At 40.5% G+C, this 15,216-nt stretch overlaps 2 protein-coding genes across 2 annotated transcripts; one reads left to right on the top strand and one right to left on the bottom strand.

Moving 5' to 3' along the window:
* The first annotated feature begins 100 nt into the window (after window positions 1-100).
* Window positions 101-2,239, top strand: LOC140363588 (calcium homeostasis modulator protein 6-like). Its single transcript, XM_072450223.1, has 3 exons — window positions 101-347; window positions 558-776; window positions 1,877-2,239. Exons 1-3 carry the CDS (start codon window positions 111-113, stop codon window positions 2,237-2,239), a joined length of 819 nt encoding a protein of 272 aa, XP_072306324.1. The 5' UTR covers window positions 101-110.
* Window positions 2,240-8,398: 6,159 nt separating this feature from the next.
* LOC140362444 (uncharacterized) lies at window positions 8,399-12,609 on the bottom strand. Its single transcript, XM_072448548.1, has 3 exons — window positions 12,288-12,609; window positions 10,717-10,922; window positions 8,399-8,785 (listed from the first exon to the last, which is right to left on the bottom strand). The coding sequence occupies exons 1-3, from the start codon at window positions 12,538-12,540 to the stop codon at window positions 8,465-8,467; spliced, it is 780 nt and encodes a 259-aa protein (XP_072304649.1). The 5' UTR covers window positions 12,541-12,609; the 3' UTR covers window positions 8,399-8,464.
* Between the last annotated feature and the right edge of the window lie 2,607 nt (window positions 12,610-15,216).

The raw sequence follows: 15,216 nt of genomic DNA, 5'->3' as shown, positions 1-15,216 counted from the left end.
TCGTAGAGATATAATAGTGTTTGTGTGAAGAAATAAAACAGAAATCGGATCTGTCTTCATGCACACTGCTACAGACGCGGTTCAGACAGGAAACAGTAGGGAGTGTGAGGATGGAAGCTTTCAAAAACGCTCTGAAGGTTTTCGCTAAGTCAAAGGACAATGTGGGCGTCTATGTCACGCTCATTGTAACTGCTGCCTTCCACCTGATGTTTCACAGGAACTTTGCCTGCTCCTGTAGACCTCAGAAGCAGGACCAGTCCTGTTTCCTGCACTTGGTCCTGCCCGTACTGCTGCTATGGGTCATCCTGCTCCTGCTCGACAAAGGCCTCCAGCGCATGTGCTACAGGGTAAATTATATTATCGCTGGTTGATATTTGCAAAAATAACCTTTTTAAGGAATTAAGGTCAATCCCTATTAATGTAAATCAGAGCAATATTTTTACAAGTGGCTGTCATTTTAAATTACACTAAAGTACAAATAAGTATGTACTAGAGCGTTGTTGTTGTTGTTGTTGTTCTAGAAACATAGGTGAAAATATATATTGCACTTCTTCCAGCTGAGGTGTGATGGGTCCTTGTGGGTGATGATGGCGCGTATTATCCGCGCTGCCTGTGTCAGTATGATCTGGGTGGCTTCAGTCCTTGTGGATGGAGAGTGGTGGCTCTGCTGCCAGAATAACGGCACTACACTCCAGGCAACAGTGGCCTGTACACCCCCCTCTGAGCGCACCATGGAGGAGAAATCTATCTCTGCAGAGCTTAGAAGTCAATCCAGGGTGAGTCCATGAGACAATATTAGGTCTGAATTACAGCTGAGTGGATCCTGGTCTGGAACTTGATATGAATTAAATTAAGCCTTGTGTTGAGTTCTTAAAAACAAGCAAGATAAAACTGAACAATTAGATCACTCAAGTTGGTGTAATCCCTCCTGTAATCCCTCATTTGTCCAAGAGTGTTCCATTATATAAAAATATTCAGTTGTAGTCATCTGGACACTGTTGTTAGAAAAACAAGATATTTTTATTACATTAATTTATCCATTACATTAATTTTCTGTGAACAGTTTAATCTGCTTTTCTATTTTTCTGTCAATGTCATTATGTCAATTAATGTAAGCAGCCCACTCTTTTTTACCTGCAACCAAATCTACCCTCGGGTACAAATAAAGTTACCTTACCTTACCTTACCCCTTCAAGACAACTGCTGTTTGATTTTAGGCATTACAAAAATGTAATTGAACTGAAACAATTGACAAACAAATAAAGGGAGCGGTGCCATGATCTATATCAAACTCTTTTCAGTGTCAAAACCTGGAACTCTCTAAAAGTACACACGAATGTACAGGAATGAAGTTACAATACAAGATGTAGGGCCATATTTCCCCCCCGGAGGTTGTGTTAACATGAACCTTTTCCAACTAATGCCCTTTACTTTCACAAAACACCAATAAAACCACGATTAACCTTTTTTGTGTCAGATCCTGCCAGTAATGCCACTTAGTAAGTAACTAGTAAGTAACACCTGATTGCATTGTATTTTTTCAGTATTTCAGTGCGACTTTTTCTGGTTAAAAAAAAGGTCAATAAATAAATACATGTATACACTAATTAATAATTTATTTAAAATTAATGTTTAATTTTTCAGCAATGAATTGCATATTGATTATTAGATATTTGCGTGCTTTCAGTGAAGTATGGTTGGTCCTTGTATTACAGTATAGTGCAGTACAAGTGCCTAAGAAAAGCAACAAACTAATCACTTTGACCAGAAAAACAATTATAAATAAAAGGCCAGCAAATGCCTAACCAGATGGTAACTCAGCCAGGGCTTTAGACCTGGGTAAGTCTTGATTTAGATCTTGTTTTCTGTTCTTCAGAACTATGGTCTGGTTGTGCTTCTGGCAGCAGCAACTTTGGCGCTCTCTGTGTCATTTGTGCGCCCATGTTATACGAAGAGCAATGGTGAACTCACTGCAGTCATCTTAGAAGAAGGTCAAAAGCTGGTGTTTGACCAGCTGCACGCGGCCGCCATGCAACGTCTGACTGAGCGAGTGCAGACCCGAGTGAAGCAGAGAGAGTGGGTCCAGTGTTCTAAGGAAGTGGGAGAACTCATCAAAGAGATGACGTCTCCAAAAGAACAAGATGAGGAGGTAATATTGCTTCAACAAGGTTCAGAGGTTTGTTTGATCGTGTTTTGTATTGTACAATATCATAAATGTAATGATGTAAATAGCATGTAACAGTCTTTCACAATATTATGGTGATGGAAAAAACGATACTCTCCAAGACAAAAAGGTAAGCTGACTGCTTACTTTAGGGGTAAAAAAAAACTTGTTGCACACTTCCCTTCAACTTGTTTTTCTTTATTCAATTAGATATTATTTCAGGTTAATAGTGTTTTGGAATTGGTTGTTTTTATCTTCTTAAAAGAAGTAGACTCATTGTTAATGATTATGGTTTTGTGAAGGGACTTGGGGAGACTAGGGTTACTATGGAAACTTATGTATCATCCAATATATATATATATATATATATATATATATATATATATATATATATTGCACCAAGTGCAAGTAGACAAGGACAAAACATCAGTGAGAATAAATTGGAAGAGAAGTCAGTTTGTAGATTTATTAGGCCCGAGCGCCACAAGCTGGCGAGAGGCCTATTAATCTCGTAAGGCCGTGCGAAGCACGGCTGCGAAAGTGCGCACGTAGTGCGCACGAAATCGAGCGCGAAGCGCTCGCCCACTTCCAAACACTCACTAACGCACTCCTTAACTCATGCACGCCCCGTGCATACTAATTAGTAGTAGGAAAATGGAACATTACCGTTGTAAACGGGCGAAGCCCGTGCAAAAGTGCGCACTAAACGAGCATTTTACATTGAGATGACGACCGCGAAGCGGTCGTCATCCCCATATAAAGCACTCATTTGCGCTAAGTAGCTCACGAATACGTTCCCCATCTCTTGCATGTTCCGTGCATATAAGCATGTAATGCAAAAATTGAACATTATTACTGTTTAGAGGGCCAAAAACACAAAGTGGGCGGAGCCCACTCAAAATTAACGAAAGTACCCGTCAGTGACCAGGGACCCACACCATGAGGTAGGAAAGCGCGAGCGCTTTCCGAAAATGTATAGTTTATGATATTTGAAAAATGGGAAACATTGTTTTCGCATCGGAATATTATTCTTTCTTTCTTCTTCTTCTTCTTCTTCTTCTTCTTCTTCTTCTTCTTCTTCTTCTTCTTCTTCTCGGGACCAACCCCCCTATTTTTCACCCAGTGAACATTGACGAAAAGTCACAAAAATGTTCACACCTCTAAAAATCGTGCCTCTCTACATTCTGGCTATTTCCCTTTTCTAAAATAAAAAAAATTGGCGCGTCAGCGCCCCCAAATGTACCAAAAATGCATTGAGAGATGGGAAATGACCCAAAAAACATCTGATCGTAGAATCATGAAATTTGGCGCCGAGGTAGATGGTGACAAGAGAAGTAAAAAATATTATTACGGCAACGCCGTCCGCCCAACCAAATGTCGGCCATATTGCTTCAAAAATGGCTAAACATGACTTCTGAGTTTTTCCAAACGTCGTACTTTTACGAACTCCTCCCAGGGCGTTGGCCCTAAAAAGCTGAAATTTGGTGAAAATGCTACTGAGGAGTGGGACATCAAAAGTTATCCAAATTACATTGATACCTCTCACGGTCTCTGTACGGCGAAGACGCAAACTGTAGCAAGAATTTCAGAAATCTCCCATATTTAAAATTTCTGCCGTTTGCGCAGATAAAGTCCGAATTGCGTCAAATTAGAATCAGTTGTATTTGGCGCCACAGCGCCCCCTACAGATTTTATATGGAGGTTAAATGTTTAGTTTTGCGAAATTATATGAAATTTGACACACAACTCAATTTTAGCATCCCCATCAAAAAAGTCAATGAGACCCATGTCATAATTGTTATGGCGTTGCCCAACGATGACCGAAACCTTTCATGTTATTCCAATGGGGAAATCGCCAGAACATGTTTACACTTTAGACTTTCACAAACTCCTCCCAGGGCGTCAGCCCTATTAACCTGAAATTTGGTGGGACTCATCTTCAGGGGTGGACCATCAAAAGTTATCCACATTTTCATTCAAAGAGTCACGGTGTCTGTGCGGCAAAGCCGCACATTTTGCCAAGAATTCAAAATAAAATAGCTTTTTGATGGTAAAACAAAGGGGAGAAGATGTGACAGCGTCACAGATTCAGCAGTAGGCGTAATAAAAGGACAATTGGGGCGCGTTAGCGCCCCCTCCTCTTGCGGCGTGGCGGCGGTGTGGCGGCGGCGTGGCGAGGGCCGATCATTGCCGCTTGCGGCTATATTTTTTATTATTTTTCTTGTTCTTCTGCTTTTTGATCTCTAATTTGACCCCCTGAACATGCTCAAAAACTCACCAAACTTTACCCAAAATTCAAAATCGGCGAAAAATTTTGTTTTTTCTGGGCCATTTTTTTTCCGACAAAAGTCAAAATACATTGCGCCTATGGGAGACGCCCCGAGGTAAACTTTGTCGTAGAGCTACGAAATTCGGAACACGCATTCCTCTTGTGAGGACAAAAAACAAATATTATGTGGCCACGCCCCCAGAATTACCCTATGCCCGCCATCTTCCTTTGAAAATGAAAACACGCTGTGTTAGCCATTTTGTTCACGTCAAACTTTGACGAACTCCTCCTAGGGCGTTTTGCCCACCGACTTCAAAATCGGCGGACGTCCTCTGGACAAGTGGGGCATCTAAAGTTATCAAATTTTTTGAGATACCTTTTACGGTCTGTGTGCGGCGCAGCCGCAAAGTTGGACAACTTATTTTGGGATATTGCAGATCTAAAAATTGTTCCCATTTGATCAAAACAAGTCCGATTAGGACCAAATTTGAATCAGTTGTTCAACTTTCTAGTTTGGACCAGTTTATGCTGACAAAATTGAAATGGGCGCGATAGCGCCCCCTACAGAGTGACCTTTAAATTAACATTGAAGGTCAAAAATTTGTTTTACCAAAATTTTCTAAACTTTACCCAAAATTCTATTTTGGCGTCGCAATCAAAAAAGCCAATCAGACAAATGCCTTAATTTTTACGGCGTAGTCGTAGCGATGACATAAACCTCCCATGTTATCCCTATGGGAAAACCGCTAAATCTCTCGAATATCCACATTTTTATGTTTTACACTTTAATGAAGTCCTCCTAGTGCGTTTTGCCCACCGACCTCAAAATCGGTGTACGTCCTCTAGACAAGTGGGGCATCTAAATTTATCCAAATTTTAAGGATAGCTTTTACGGTCTCTGTGCGACGGAGCCGCAAACTTTTCCCTGAATTCTGACTATTTGGCCTTCAGAGTGGCCTATAAACAATAGAGTTTTTCCAAATGACATTATATTTTGCACAAAATTCTAATTTGCAATCCTGATCATAAAAGTATAAGAGCCAAAGTCATATTTTGTACGGCGTAACCGTAACGATGACAGAAACATCCCATGATATCCTTATGGGAAATTCGCGAAATTGCTCAAATCACCACATTTTTACGCTTCACACTTTAACGAACTCCTCCTAGGGCGATTGTCCGATCAAACTCATATTTGGGGAAAATCATCTACACAAGCGGGGCATCAAAAGTTATCCATATTTTGATTCTAAGTGCTACGGTCTCTGTGTGGCTGACCCGCAAATATATGTCACAAATGGGAAAACAGCGGAATCTCTAAAATGACCACATTTTTACGCTTCACACTTTAACGAACTCCTCCTAGGGCGATTGTCCGATCAAGTTCATATTTGGGGAAAATCATCTACACAAGCGAGGCATCAAAAGTTATCCATATTTTGATTCTAAGTGCTACGGTCTCTGTGTGGCTGACCCGCAAATATACGTCACAAATGGGAAAACAGCAAAATCTCTCAAATTACCATATTTTTATGTTTTACACTTTAACAAACTCCTCCTAGTGCGTTTTGCCCACCGACCTCAAAATCGGTGTACGTCCTTTAGACAAGTGGTGCATCTAAAGTTATCCAAATTTTAAGGATAACTTTTACGGTCTCTGTGCGACGGAGCCACAAACTTTACCCAGAATTTGGACTATTTGGCCTTCAGAGTGGCCTATAAACAATAAAGTTTTTCCAAATAACATGACATTTTGCACTAAATTCTAATTTGCCATCCTGATCATAAAAGTATGACAGCCAAAGTCATATTTTGTACGGCGTAACCGTAGCGATGACAGAAACATCCCATGATATCCTTATGGGAAAATCGTTGAATTGCTCAAATCACCACATTTTTACGCTTCAAACTTTAACAAACTCCTCCGTGGGCAATAGCTCGATCAAGCTTTACTTTGGGAAATATCATCTACACAAGCGGGGCATCAAAAGTTATCCATATTTATATTCCAAGTGCTACGGTCTCTGTGCGGCGGCGCAGCAAATTTGACTGACACTTGTGTTCATTTGCACTGGATTGGCCATGTCCAATGTGTCGCCGTCTGTCAAGTTCTTTTTTAATTCAACACAATAAGGGCGCCATCTTTATCAAGTCGAAAGCGCAGAGTCGGAAGGCCGGCGGCCCGCGAGGGCCGTTGGATGCCGCTTGCGGCTTTAATATTCTTTCTTCTTCTTCTTCTTCTTCTTCTCGGGACCAACCCCCCTATTTTTCACCCAGTGAACATTGACGAAAAGTCACAAAAATTTGCACACCTCTAAAAATCGTGCCTCTCTACATTCTGGCTATTTCCCTTTTCTAAAATAAAAAAAATTGGCGCGTCAGCGCCACCAAATGTACCAAAAATGCATTGAGAGATGGGAAATGACCCAAAAAAAATCTGATCGTAGAATCATGAAATTTGGCGCAGAGGTAGATGGTGACAAGAGAAGTAAAAAATATTATTACGGCAACGCCGTCCGCCCAACCAAATGTCGGCCATATTGCTTCAAAAATGGCTAAACATGACTTCGGAGTTTTTCCAAACGTCGTACTTTTACGAACTCCTCCCAGGGCGTTGGCCCTAAAAAGCTGAAATTTGGTGAAAATGCTACTGAGGAGTGGGACATCAAAAGTTATCCAAATTACATTGATACCTGTCACGGTCTCTGTGCGGCAAAGCCGCAAACTGTAGCAAGAATTTCAGAAATCTCCCAAATTTAACATTTCTGCCGTTTGCGCAGATAAAGTCCGAATTGCGTCAAATTAGAATCAGTTGTTAAACTCTTTGCCCTAAACCTACTTGAAGTGAAATAAATTAATTTGGAGCCACAGCGCCCCCTACAGATTTTATATGGAGGTTAAATATTTAGTTTTGCGAAATTATATGAAATTTGACACACAACTCAATTTTGGCATCCCCATCAGAAAAGTCAATGAGACCCATGTCATAATTGTTATGGCTTTGCCGTAACGATGACCGAAACCTTCCATGTTATTCCAATGGGGAAATCGCCAGAACATGTTTACACTTTAGACTTTCACAAACTCCTCTTAGGGCGTTAGACATATTAACCTGAAATTTGGTGAGACTCATCTTTAGGGGTGGACCATCAAAAGTTATCCACATTTTATTCAAAGAGTCACGGTCTCTGTGCGGCAAAGCCGCACATTTTGCCAAGAATTCAAAATAAAATTGCTTTTTGATGGTAAAACAAAGGGGAGAAGATGTGACAGCGTCACAGATTCAGCAGTAGGCGTAATAAAAGGACAATTGGGGCGCGTTAGCGCCCCCTCCTCTTGCGGCGTGGCGGCGGCGTAGCGAGGGCCGATCATTGCCGCTTGCGGCTATATTTTTATTATTATTATCTTATTCTTATCTTTATTTTTTTATTTATCTATTTTATTTTATTCCCCCCCTCCATTCCCTATTAAGATAGGTGAGGGGTTTTTGTTAACAAGAGTGTTTTGTTTTGTTCATAAGAGTTCTATTAAGTTTTTTGAAACTTCCTATAATCTGTCCTTTCCTCCTGTTTCTACTGCGTTGTAACAACGAAATTTCCCCTTGTGTGGACATTAAAGGATTATCTTATCTTATCTAATATGTGGGATATTTGTCTCATTAAAAAATGAATACCATAAACATAAATTTTGGTTTCAGATGAAAACACAACATACATACACATATTATACATGTTCAAACTGCTGAAATGAGTTGGACTACCACCATTTTGTTTTATTCAGGAAATGACTTTTCATGGGCTGAAATCCACAAAGATTGTCATTAAATGCTACAAAATTAGTCGTAGATACTTTTTTTTTGCCATTCACCCTCTTTCAACAACATTATTGGCTTTGACCAAACTTTATTATGCTTATGATGATCCATTCCAAGATGAGGAGGAAATAAAAAAAGTTTGCACATTGTAGCAAAAGACATACATTTTACGATTTGATTCTGGTTTAATCCTGGTTTATTTCCAATGGCTCTGAATTCATTCGTTCTCTGCATTGGTAAGGGAGCTCATGAGGACCGTGGTCTGGACTTGGGTCTGGACTTGGGTCTGGACTTGGGTCTGGAGCATCTCTCGCTGTAGCTCCTCCCACTTCCTCCAGTCGGCTCCAGATTGGTCCAATTTGGTCCGAAACTGGTCTTGAGCGATTGTTCTCATTTGCTGAGCCATAGTGAGCTCTGCCTCCTCCAGAACTGCCTCTGGCCAATCAGAGGAGGCAGAGCTACACCAGCGTCCCCATGGTAACCAGGACAAGATGGCTGCTCCAAGGAACACCACAAACACAAGCAGGAGTCCGATCACCTGAGGACAGAGGACAGAGGACAGGTTCACGGAAGAGAAAATGTGTTTTACCAGCAACAGACACACTACCCACAGCCACCTCTTACACTGAGGTTACATTTACTTGAGTAAATTTAGAAGAGTCATTTTCTGGTACAGTACTTTAATATTTGGTTTGAAGTAGCAGTATTCTAACTTGAGTAAAAGTTTTGGTTCCTCTTCCAACTGTGAGTAATTCTATAATGACAAACGCTTTATGCAATCAACATTAAATGTTCAAACATTTAACCTTCTCACTCAATTTCAGACATAATTTGTTTTTGTTTCTATTCTTTGAAAATTACAGAAACTGTGCTTTTGTTTAATGGATTGTTCTGATTTCATTAACTCATTAATCATTAATCATTAATCAATGTTGGGAGATTGTAATATATTCGCCAATATTATTACAGTGCTATAAACTTTAGAAATATATTTGTATTGCAATATTACTGTCCCAAAAATGTAGCTGAGTTACAATACTTGTGTTACCTTTGAGTTACTTTTGTCTTTAATCAAATATTAAACACATTTTACATCCAAACTGTTAGTCATTACTCAAGTAAGCCTAGTTTATCCAAATATATTTTTACTCTTGAATGTTTATTTGGGTCACTACTTTTTACTTATACGTGAGTAATCATAATTTAAAGTAATGAATTGTTACTTAGATTATATTGACTCCTTACATTGTTCAGTCTCTTCACATCACTGGAATTTAGAGTTAACACACGAAGTCCAATGATGTTTCAGTATCGACCCTCACGAGGTTCCACTGAGAATTCACTCACCTTCAATATTGTAAATAACTTGTGTTTGTTTAGACTATAGTAATAATTATGGGACTGACTATGTTTAAACACTTGAATTTGTCTATTGCCAGTAGTTTCTCTTGCGTTATTGAGTTAGTTTGTGTGAAAAAGCCCAGAGTTACAGTAACTTCCTGGGAGAGGACGGTTCCTTGTGAAAGAATTTTGAAACGATCCACTTGGGTAAACTTAGAAATAAACGCCCCCTGTCATTTTGCAAACATGTCACTCTTCTTTTGTCCGTTTGATGTCTGTTTGTTGCTTTATCTTCCGTGTGAGTTTTATTTCCCTTCTGATCAACACTAACCACACATCCGGTTTCTCCAGATCCGTTATAGACCTCAGAATGATACATACACTTCACCTGTAGATGTTTGTGTTAGACTTAGACTGCTTTAAACAAGTGATTATAGATGTCACAGAAAAACAATCAAAGAATTCAACACCAATTTTCAATATGTGATTAACAAAATAAACTTAGCATATTTTCCGGACTATAAGTCGCACCTTTTCTAATAGTTTTGGCCGACTTATACTCCAGAGCGACTTATATGTGATATTATTCGTTATTTTCACACTGGCAACCGCAAGAGGGCGCTCTAGGCTCTAAGCGACGCAGAAGAAGAATCAGCACTTCCTCGAAGTGACACAGAGGAAGGAGAATTCAATGGATTTAGTGATTTGGGGTAATACTGATGCTTTGGTAAACTTGTTAGCATGTTCTTTATGCTATAGTTATCTGAATAACTGTTAATATGTTACGTTAACATACCAGACACTTACCACAGTTCGTTGTCTGTGCGTCATGTAGCTGAAGGTGTTAGCGTTAGCATACGTACACCTATTCACCATGTTCTCTAATCTGGTATTATTTTAAATTGTATTTCAAGATTAAATGTTTGTTCTTGGTCTTGGGTTTAATACATTTCCCCAAATAATGTGACTTAAACTCCAGTGCGACTTATATATGTTTTTTTCTTCTCTATTATGCATTTTTTTTTGCCAGTGCAATTTATACTCCGGTGAGACTTATACTCCAGAAAGTAAATGTATCTAGTGTCTACGGGTTGTGGAACTATGGTTTAGTCCTGGTTTGGTTCTCACCTGGGACTCGTTGCGGATCTCATCAGAACTGGGTCTCAGCTCACTTGGGAAGTTGTAGGGGTAAGTCAAACAGCGGATGTTTCCTCGTCCACAGCACAGGTACCAGTCACTGTCCAACAGGACCGACTGCACCCAGAGGAGACCCACGAAGCCGGCCTCCAGCACCCGCCTGAGCAGGACTGGGAGCAGCCTGGTCCGGACCACACCTGTCGCGATACGCATTTAAACAGATTTTTATGTATTATGTATATCTGGAAAAAAAGAGATGACAAAAAAGTGAACTTACAATGGTTTAAAGCAACGGTGGAAGAAGTATTCAAGTTTGTTTCAGATCTGTACCTTTACTAAAGTAACAAATACGAGTACAAGGGCAAAACATTTACTGTATTAAAATGTGCTTTTAGAGTTAGGAAAGTAAAAGTATTGCAGACAGATTTTGATAACTACTAAATCATCAGAAGTAGTCAAATGTGATGATTTATATACATTTTTCAAGCTGTTTTACTCAAAGTTGGGAAGATAAACTCAAACTATGAACGCCATTTCATCACTTTTTATTTTAGTTAAATAATGTTGTTGAATCTTGTGATGCTCTCAACATTTACAGGCAAAATGAAGCACATTTCTTTCCACTGGCAAAAATATAATCTGATTATCATTATTGTGAGACTCTAAAATCACCCACACAGTTAAGGATCTGAATTTTTGGGAATTCCAGTCAAACGAATTCAAACACTGAATATAAAACATGAACATTAAAAGAATGCATTATTCTAAAAACGGTAATCTCAAACAATACACACTTTGTATTTTCTCTGGCTCAGCCTACTCCGCACTTTCTTTTCTTTATTATTTTTAATTTCTTTATTTTTTTCTCTCTTTTTCTTTTTCTTTCTTTCTTTATTTTTTCTCCTTCTTTCTCTTTTTTCATTTTTGACAATGTTACTGGACTGTATCTTTATTTACACACGAGTATTGATTGATCTGTGTTTATTCTTTCAATAAAAAAATTATTAAAAAAAGAAATTAAAAAAGAAATAGAATCGGTTTTGTCCATGCGACATCTCAACATTGTAGAGTCACTTAAGATTAAAACAAATGTGGAGACAGGTCAAAATGATATGATAGAATTTGCTGTTTAACTGTCAGCATTTGCATTTGCCCTGCTTTATGGTTAATAACTCTTATTAATTGTAATTATTGGGCTTATCAACGACTGTAGCTGTGTTGTTCCTTGTGTTCATAAACTGTGTAATTTGTTTTTCTTTTAATTATATCCTTAAAAGTGGTGCAAATGTTCAAACTCAAAGATGTGATCATTATAAATTGAAATTACTTTAAGTTATAAGATTTACAGTATATGGCACAAATAATAATGGATTTTGAGTTTGATCATTGTATATAAAAAAATCTAAATCTAAATTAAAAGTTTGATGTCACAAAATCTAGAATGTATTATTTTCACCTAGTGCAAACAATAATAGCTCGTTTAACCCCTGCACCAGTTCATTATAGCAAAACAAATAACACTATTGCCAACTTTCCACGCATAAGCTGATGTATGGACTTACCTTGCTTATTTCCACAGAGAAATTTCAGACTGCGGGCGAAAACCATGTCCACCCAGAGCTGGACCACGGTCAGAATCAGACATGGGACCAGGAGGTAGACCTTGCAGTCCTTTGTTTGGGACTTACACTCACAGCGCATGTCTTTGTCCAATCGGACGTGGTAATAGTACAAACAGAACAGAGTAAAGAGGAGGAACCAGCGACGGATCAAGACCTGGACCAGCCATCCCAGACTTCGCCCGAGGTACTCCATGAGGGGCTTTGAGGGTGATCGGGGTTAGGTCTGGTCTGGCTGAATATGTGATAGTCTAAGGTTCAGAGGCACGAGCACAGACAGATGCAGCAAAAGAAGGAACAGGAAGAAGGTACTTCCCAGAGTAAAGGGGTCATCTGAGAGTGAGAGACATCAACTTCCATTCTCAAAATCCTCATTGCATCATCATTTTTCATCACTAATTGAGGGATGTCAAGATTATTCAGTTAATTGAAAGTTGTGATTATTAATGTTCTGCGCTTTTCTGGACTGAGATGGCAGATGTTTTTTCCAGGGACCTGCTGTAGCCACTCCTGCAGTTTGGTGGTCCCTGCCCCGAGTGCTCCGATGACAACGGGCACCGCTTTTGCCTTCACTGATGAGATTGACAGGCGGATCGGTCTAGCGTCTGCATTGATGCGGTTGCTCCATCGGACTGTTGTGGTGAAGATGGAGCTGAGTCGAAAGACAAAGCTCTCGATTTACAGGTCAATCCACGTTCCTACCCTCACTTATGGTCATGAGCTTTGGGTAATGACTGAAGGAGCTCAGTCACACAGGAGAAGCTCGGTGTAGAGCCGCTGCTCCTCCACCTCGGGCTTCTGTTAGCCTCCTGGACGCCTTCCTGGGGAGGTGTTTTGGGCAGAACAAGATGAAAAAATAGTATAATCTACATATAATCAGAACACACAAGGACAGGCACAATGCATTCTGGGTCCTGTAGTTTTTGTTTTTTATTGTGGAATGGAATATACACTCTGTGCTTTGACAGTGTCTTCATTACTTTATTCATCTGTTCATGGGACTCCACTCTATTGTCTGCAACATTTAATACAAAATATGTATGTATAAGTATTTTTCTCTCTACAATTTTGACCAAAGTCTTAAAAAGATATCGAATAACAATAATAATAATAATGTAAACAGGGTTTAACCGTGTCCAAACTAAGACAAACCATATGAAACAATGTATATTTTACCTCTAAAACTTTAATAAAGATTATAATAAATAAAATTGAGGGAAAACGGCATAAAACATTATCATTTGTGGGGCTGTTTGGAATTAGGCCAAACAATCTTTACAGCAAGAGAGTGGAGTCTTAAAATACCTACAACGGTATCACACATGCAACTGCAAACCCACAAGACCAAAACTAGAACTATGGCAGGTATAAACCAGTATTAAACCAGGTCTTCATCTTGTGTGTCTCTGCTTTTCCTGTCGTTTTGACAGACAAACTGCCCCGTTTTTTTGGTGCAGACGGATCAGAAACAGGAGAAACTAAAGCCCATGCAAAAGCAGAACCAAAGCTCTGTGTGACGGGACAAAGACCAGGACAGAGACAGGGACAGAGACCAGGACAAAGACCAGGACAGAGACCAGGACAGAGACCAGGACAGAGACCAGGACAGAGACTAGGACTGAGACCAGGACAGAGACCAGGACAAAGACCAGGACAGAGACCAGGACAGAGACCAGGACAGAGACCAGGACAGAGACTAGGACTGAGACCAGGACAGAGACCAGGACAAAGACCAGGGCAAAGACCAGGACAGAGACCGGGACAGAGACCGAGACAGAGACCGGGACAGAGACCGGGACAAAGGCCGGGACAGAGACCGGGACAAAGGCCGGGACAAAGACCAGGACTAAGACCGAGACAAAGGCCGGGACAAAGGCCGGGACAAAGACCGGGACAGAGACCAGGACAAAGGCCGGGACAGAGACCGGGACAGAGACCGAGACAAAGGCCGGGACAGAGACCGGGACAAAGGCCGGGACAAAGGCCGGGACAAAGGCCGGGACAAAGACCGGGACAGAGACCAGGACAAAGGCCGGGACAAAGGCCGGGACAGAGACCGGGACAGAGACCGGGACAAAGGCCGGGACAAAGGCCAGGACAGAGACCGAGACAAAGGCCGGGACAGAGACCGGGACAAAGGCCGGGACAGAGACCAGGACAAAGGCCGGGACAAAGGCCGGGACAGAGACCGAGACAAAGGCCGGGACAGAGACCGGGACAAAGGCCGGGACAGAGACGGGACAAAGGCCGGGACAAAGGCCATGGCTGATACAGGAAAGTAATTTAAATGTATTATTGGCATTTTAAAGATCAACATAATGTTGAGTATAAATGGAGTCTGTCTCCAGGTCTGGATGATGTTGATAGTAGCACAAGAGGAGCACATGTTTCATTCACAAACTAAAATGGCTCCATCTCCTGACGACTTAGAGAAACTGACTCATTACAGGCCTGAAGAGGACGTTGAAATTACTGACAAAGGTCAAAGGTCACATGACCTGGCAGTTGTTGTTGTTGTTGTTGTATAGCATAGTGTTGTTCCTTCCTCATCACACACATTCTATGGACTGTAATCAGTGCTTAATTACTTTTACATCCACATTAACGTTTGCTTTTCTGATTGGTTTACTCCTTGTCTGTCCCAAACACACTATAGGTGTATTTAAATAAAGATCAGTGTATTGGAACTCTACATTTATATTGAAATCATGTTATGGTTCTGTAAATGCAAATAAAAATGTAGGCCTGAATATTTACCCTCCAAACTCTAAAAAACAAACAGAAGCGTGACTCGTCTGAATCCTGGCCTGGGTTCGTGCTGCTCGCTCAGACCGGTGCTGGTCTGAGTCCTGGTCTGAGTCCTGGTCTGAGT

This window comes from Eucyclogobius newberryi, unplaced genomic scaffold, assembly GCF_026437365.1.
Source record: "Eucyclogobius newberryi isolate DKJ021-1_F unplaced genomic scaffold, fEucNew1.0.hap1 SCAF_17, whole genome shotgun sequence".
NCBI classification, from domain to species: domain Eukaryota; kingdom Metazoa; phylum Chordata; class Actinopteri; order Gobiiformes; family Gobiidae; genus Eucyclogobius; species Eucyclogobius newberryi.
This window is presented reverse-complemented; position numbering and strand designations above follow the sequence as displayed.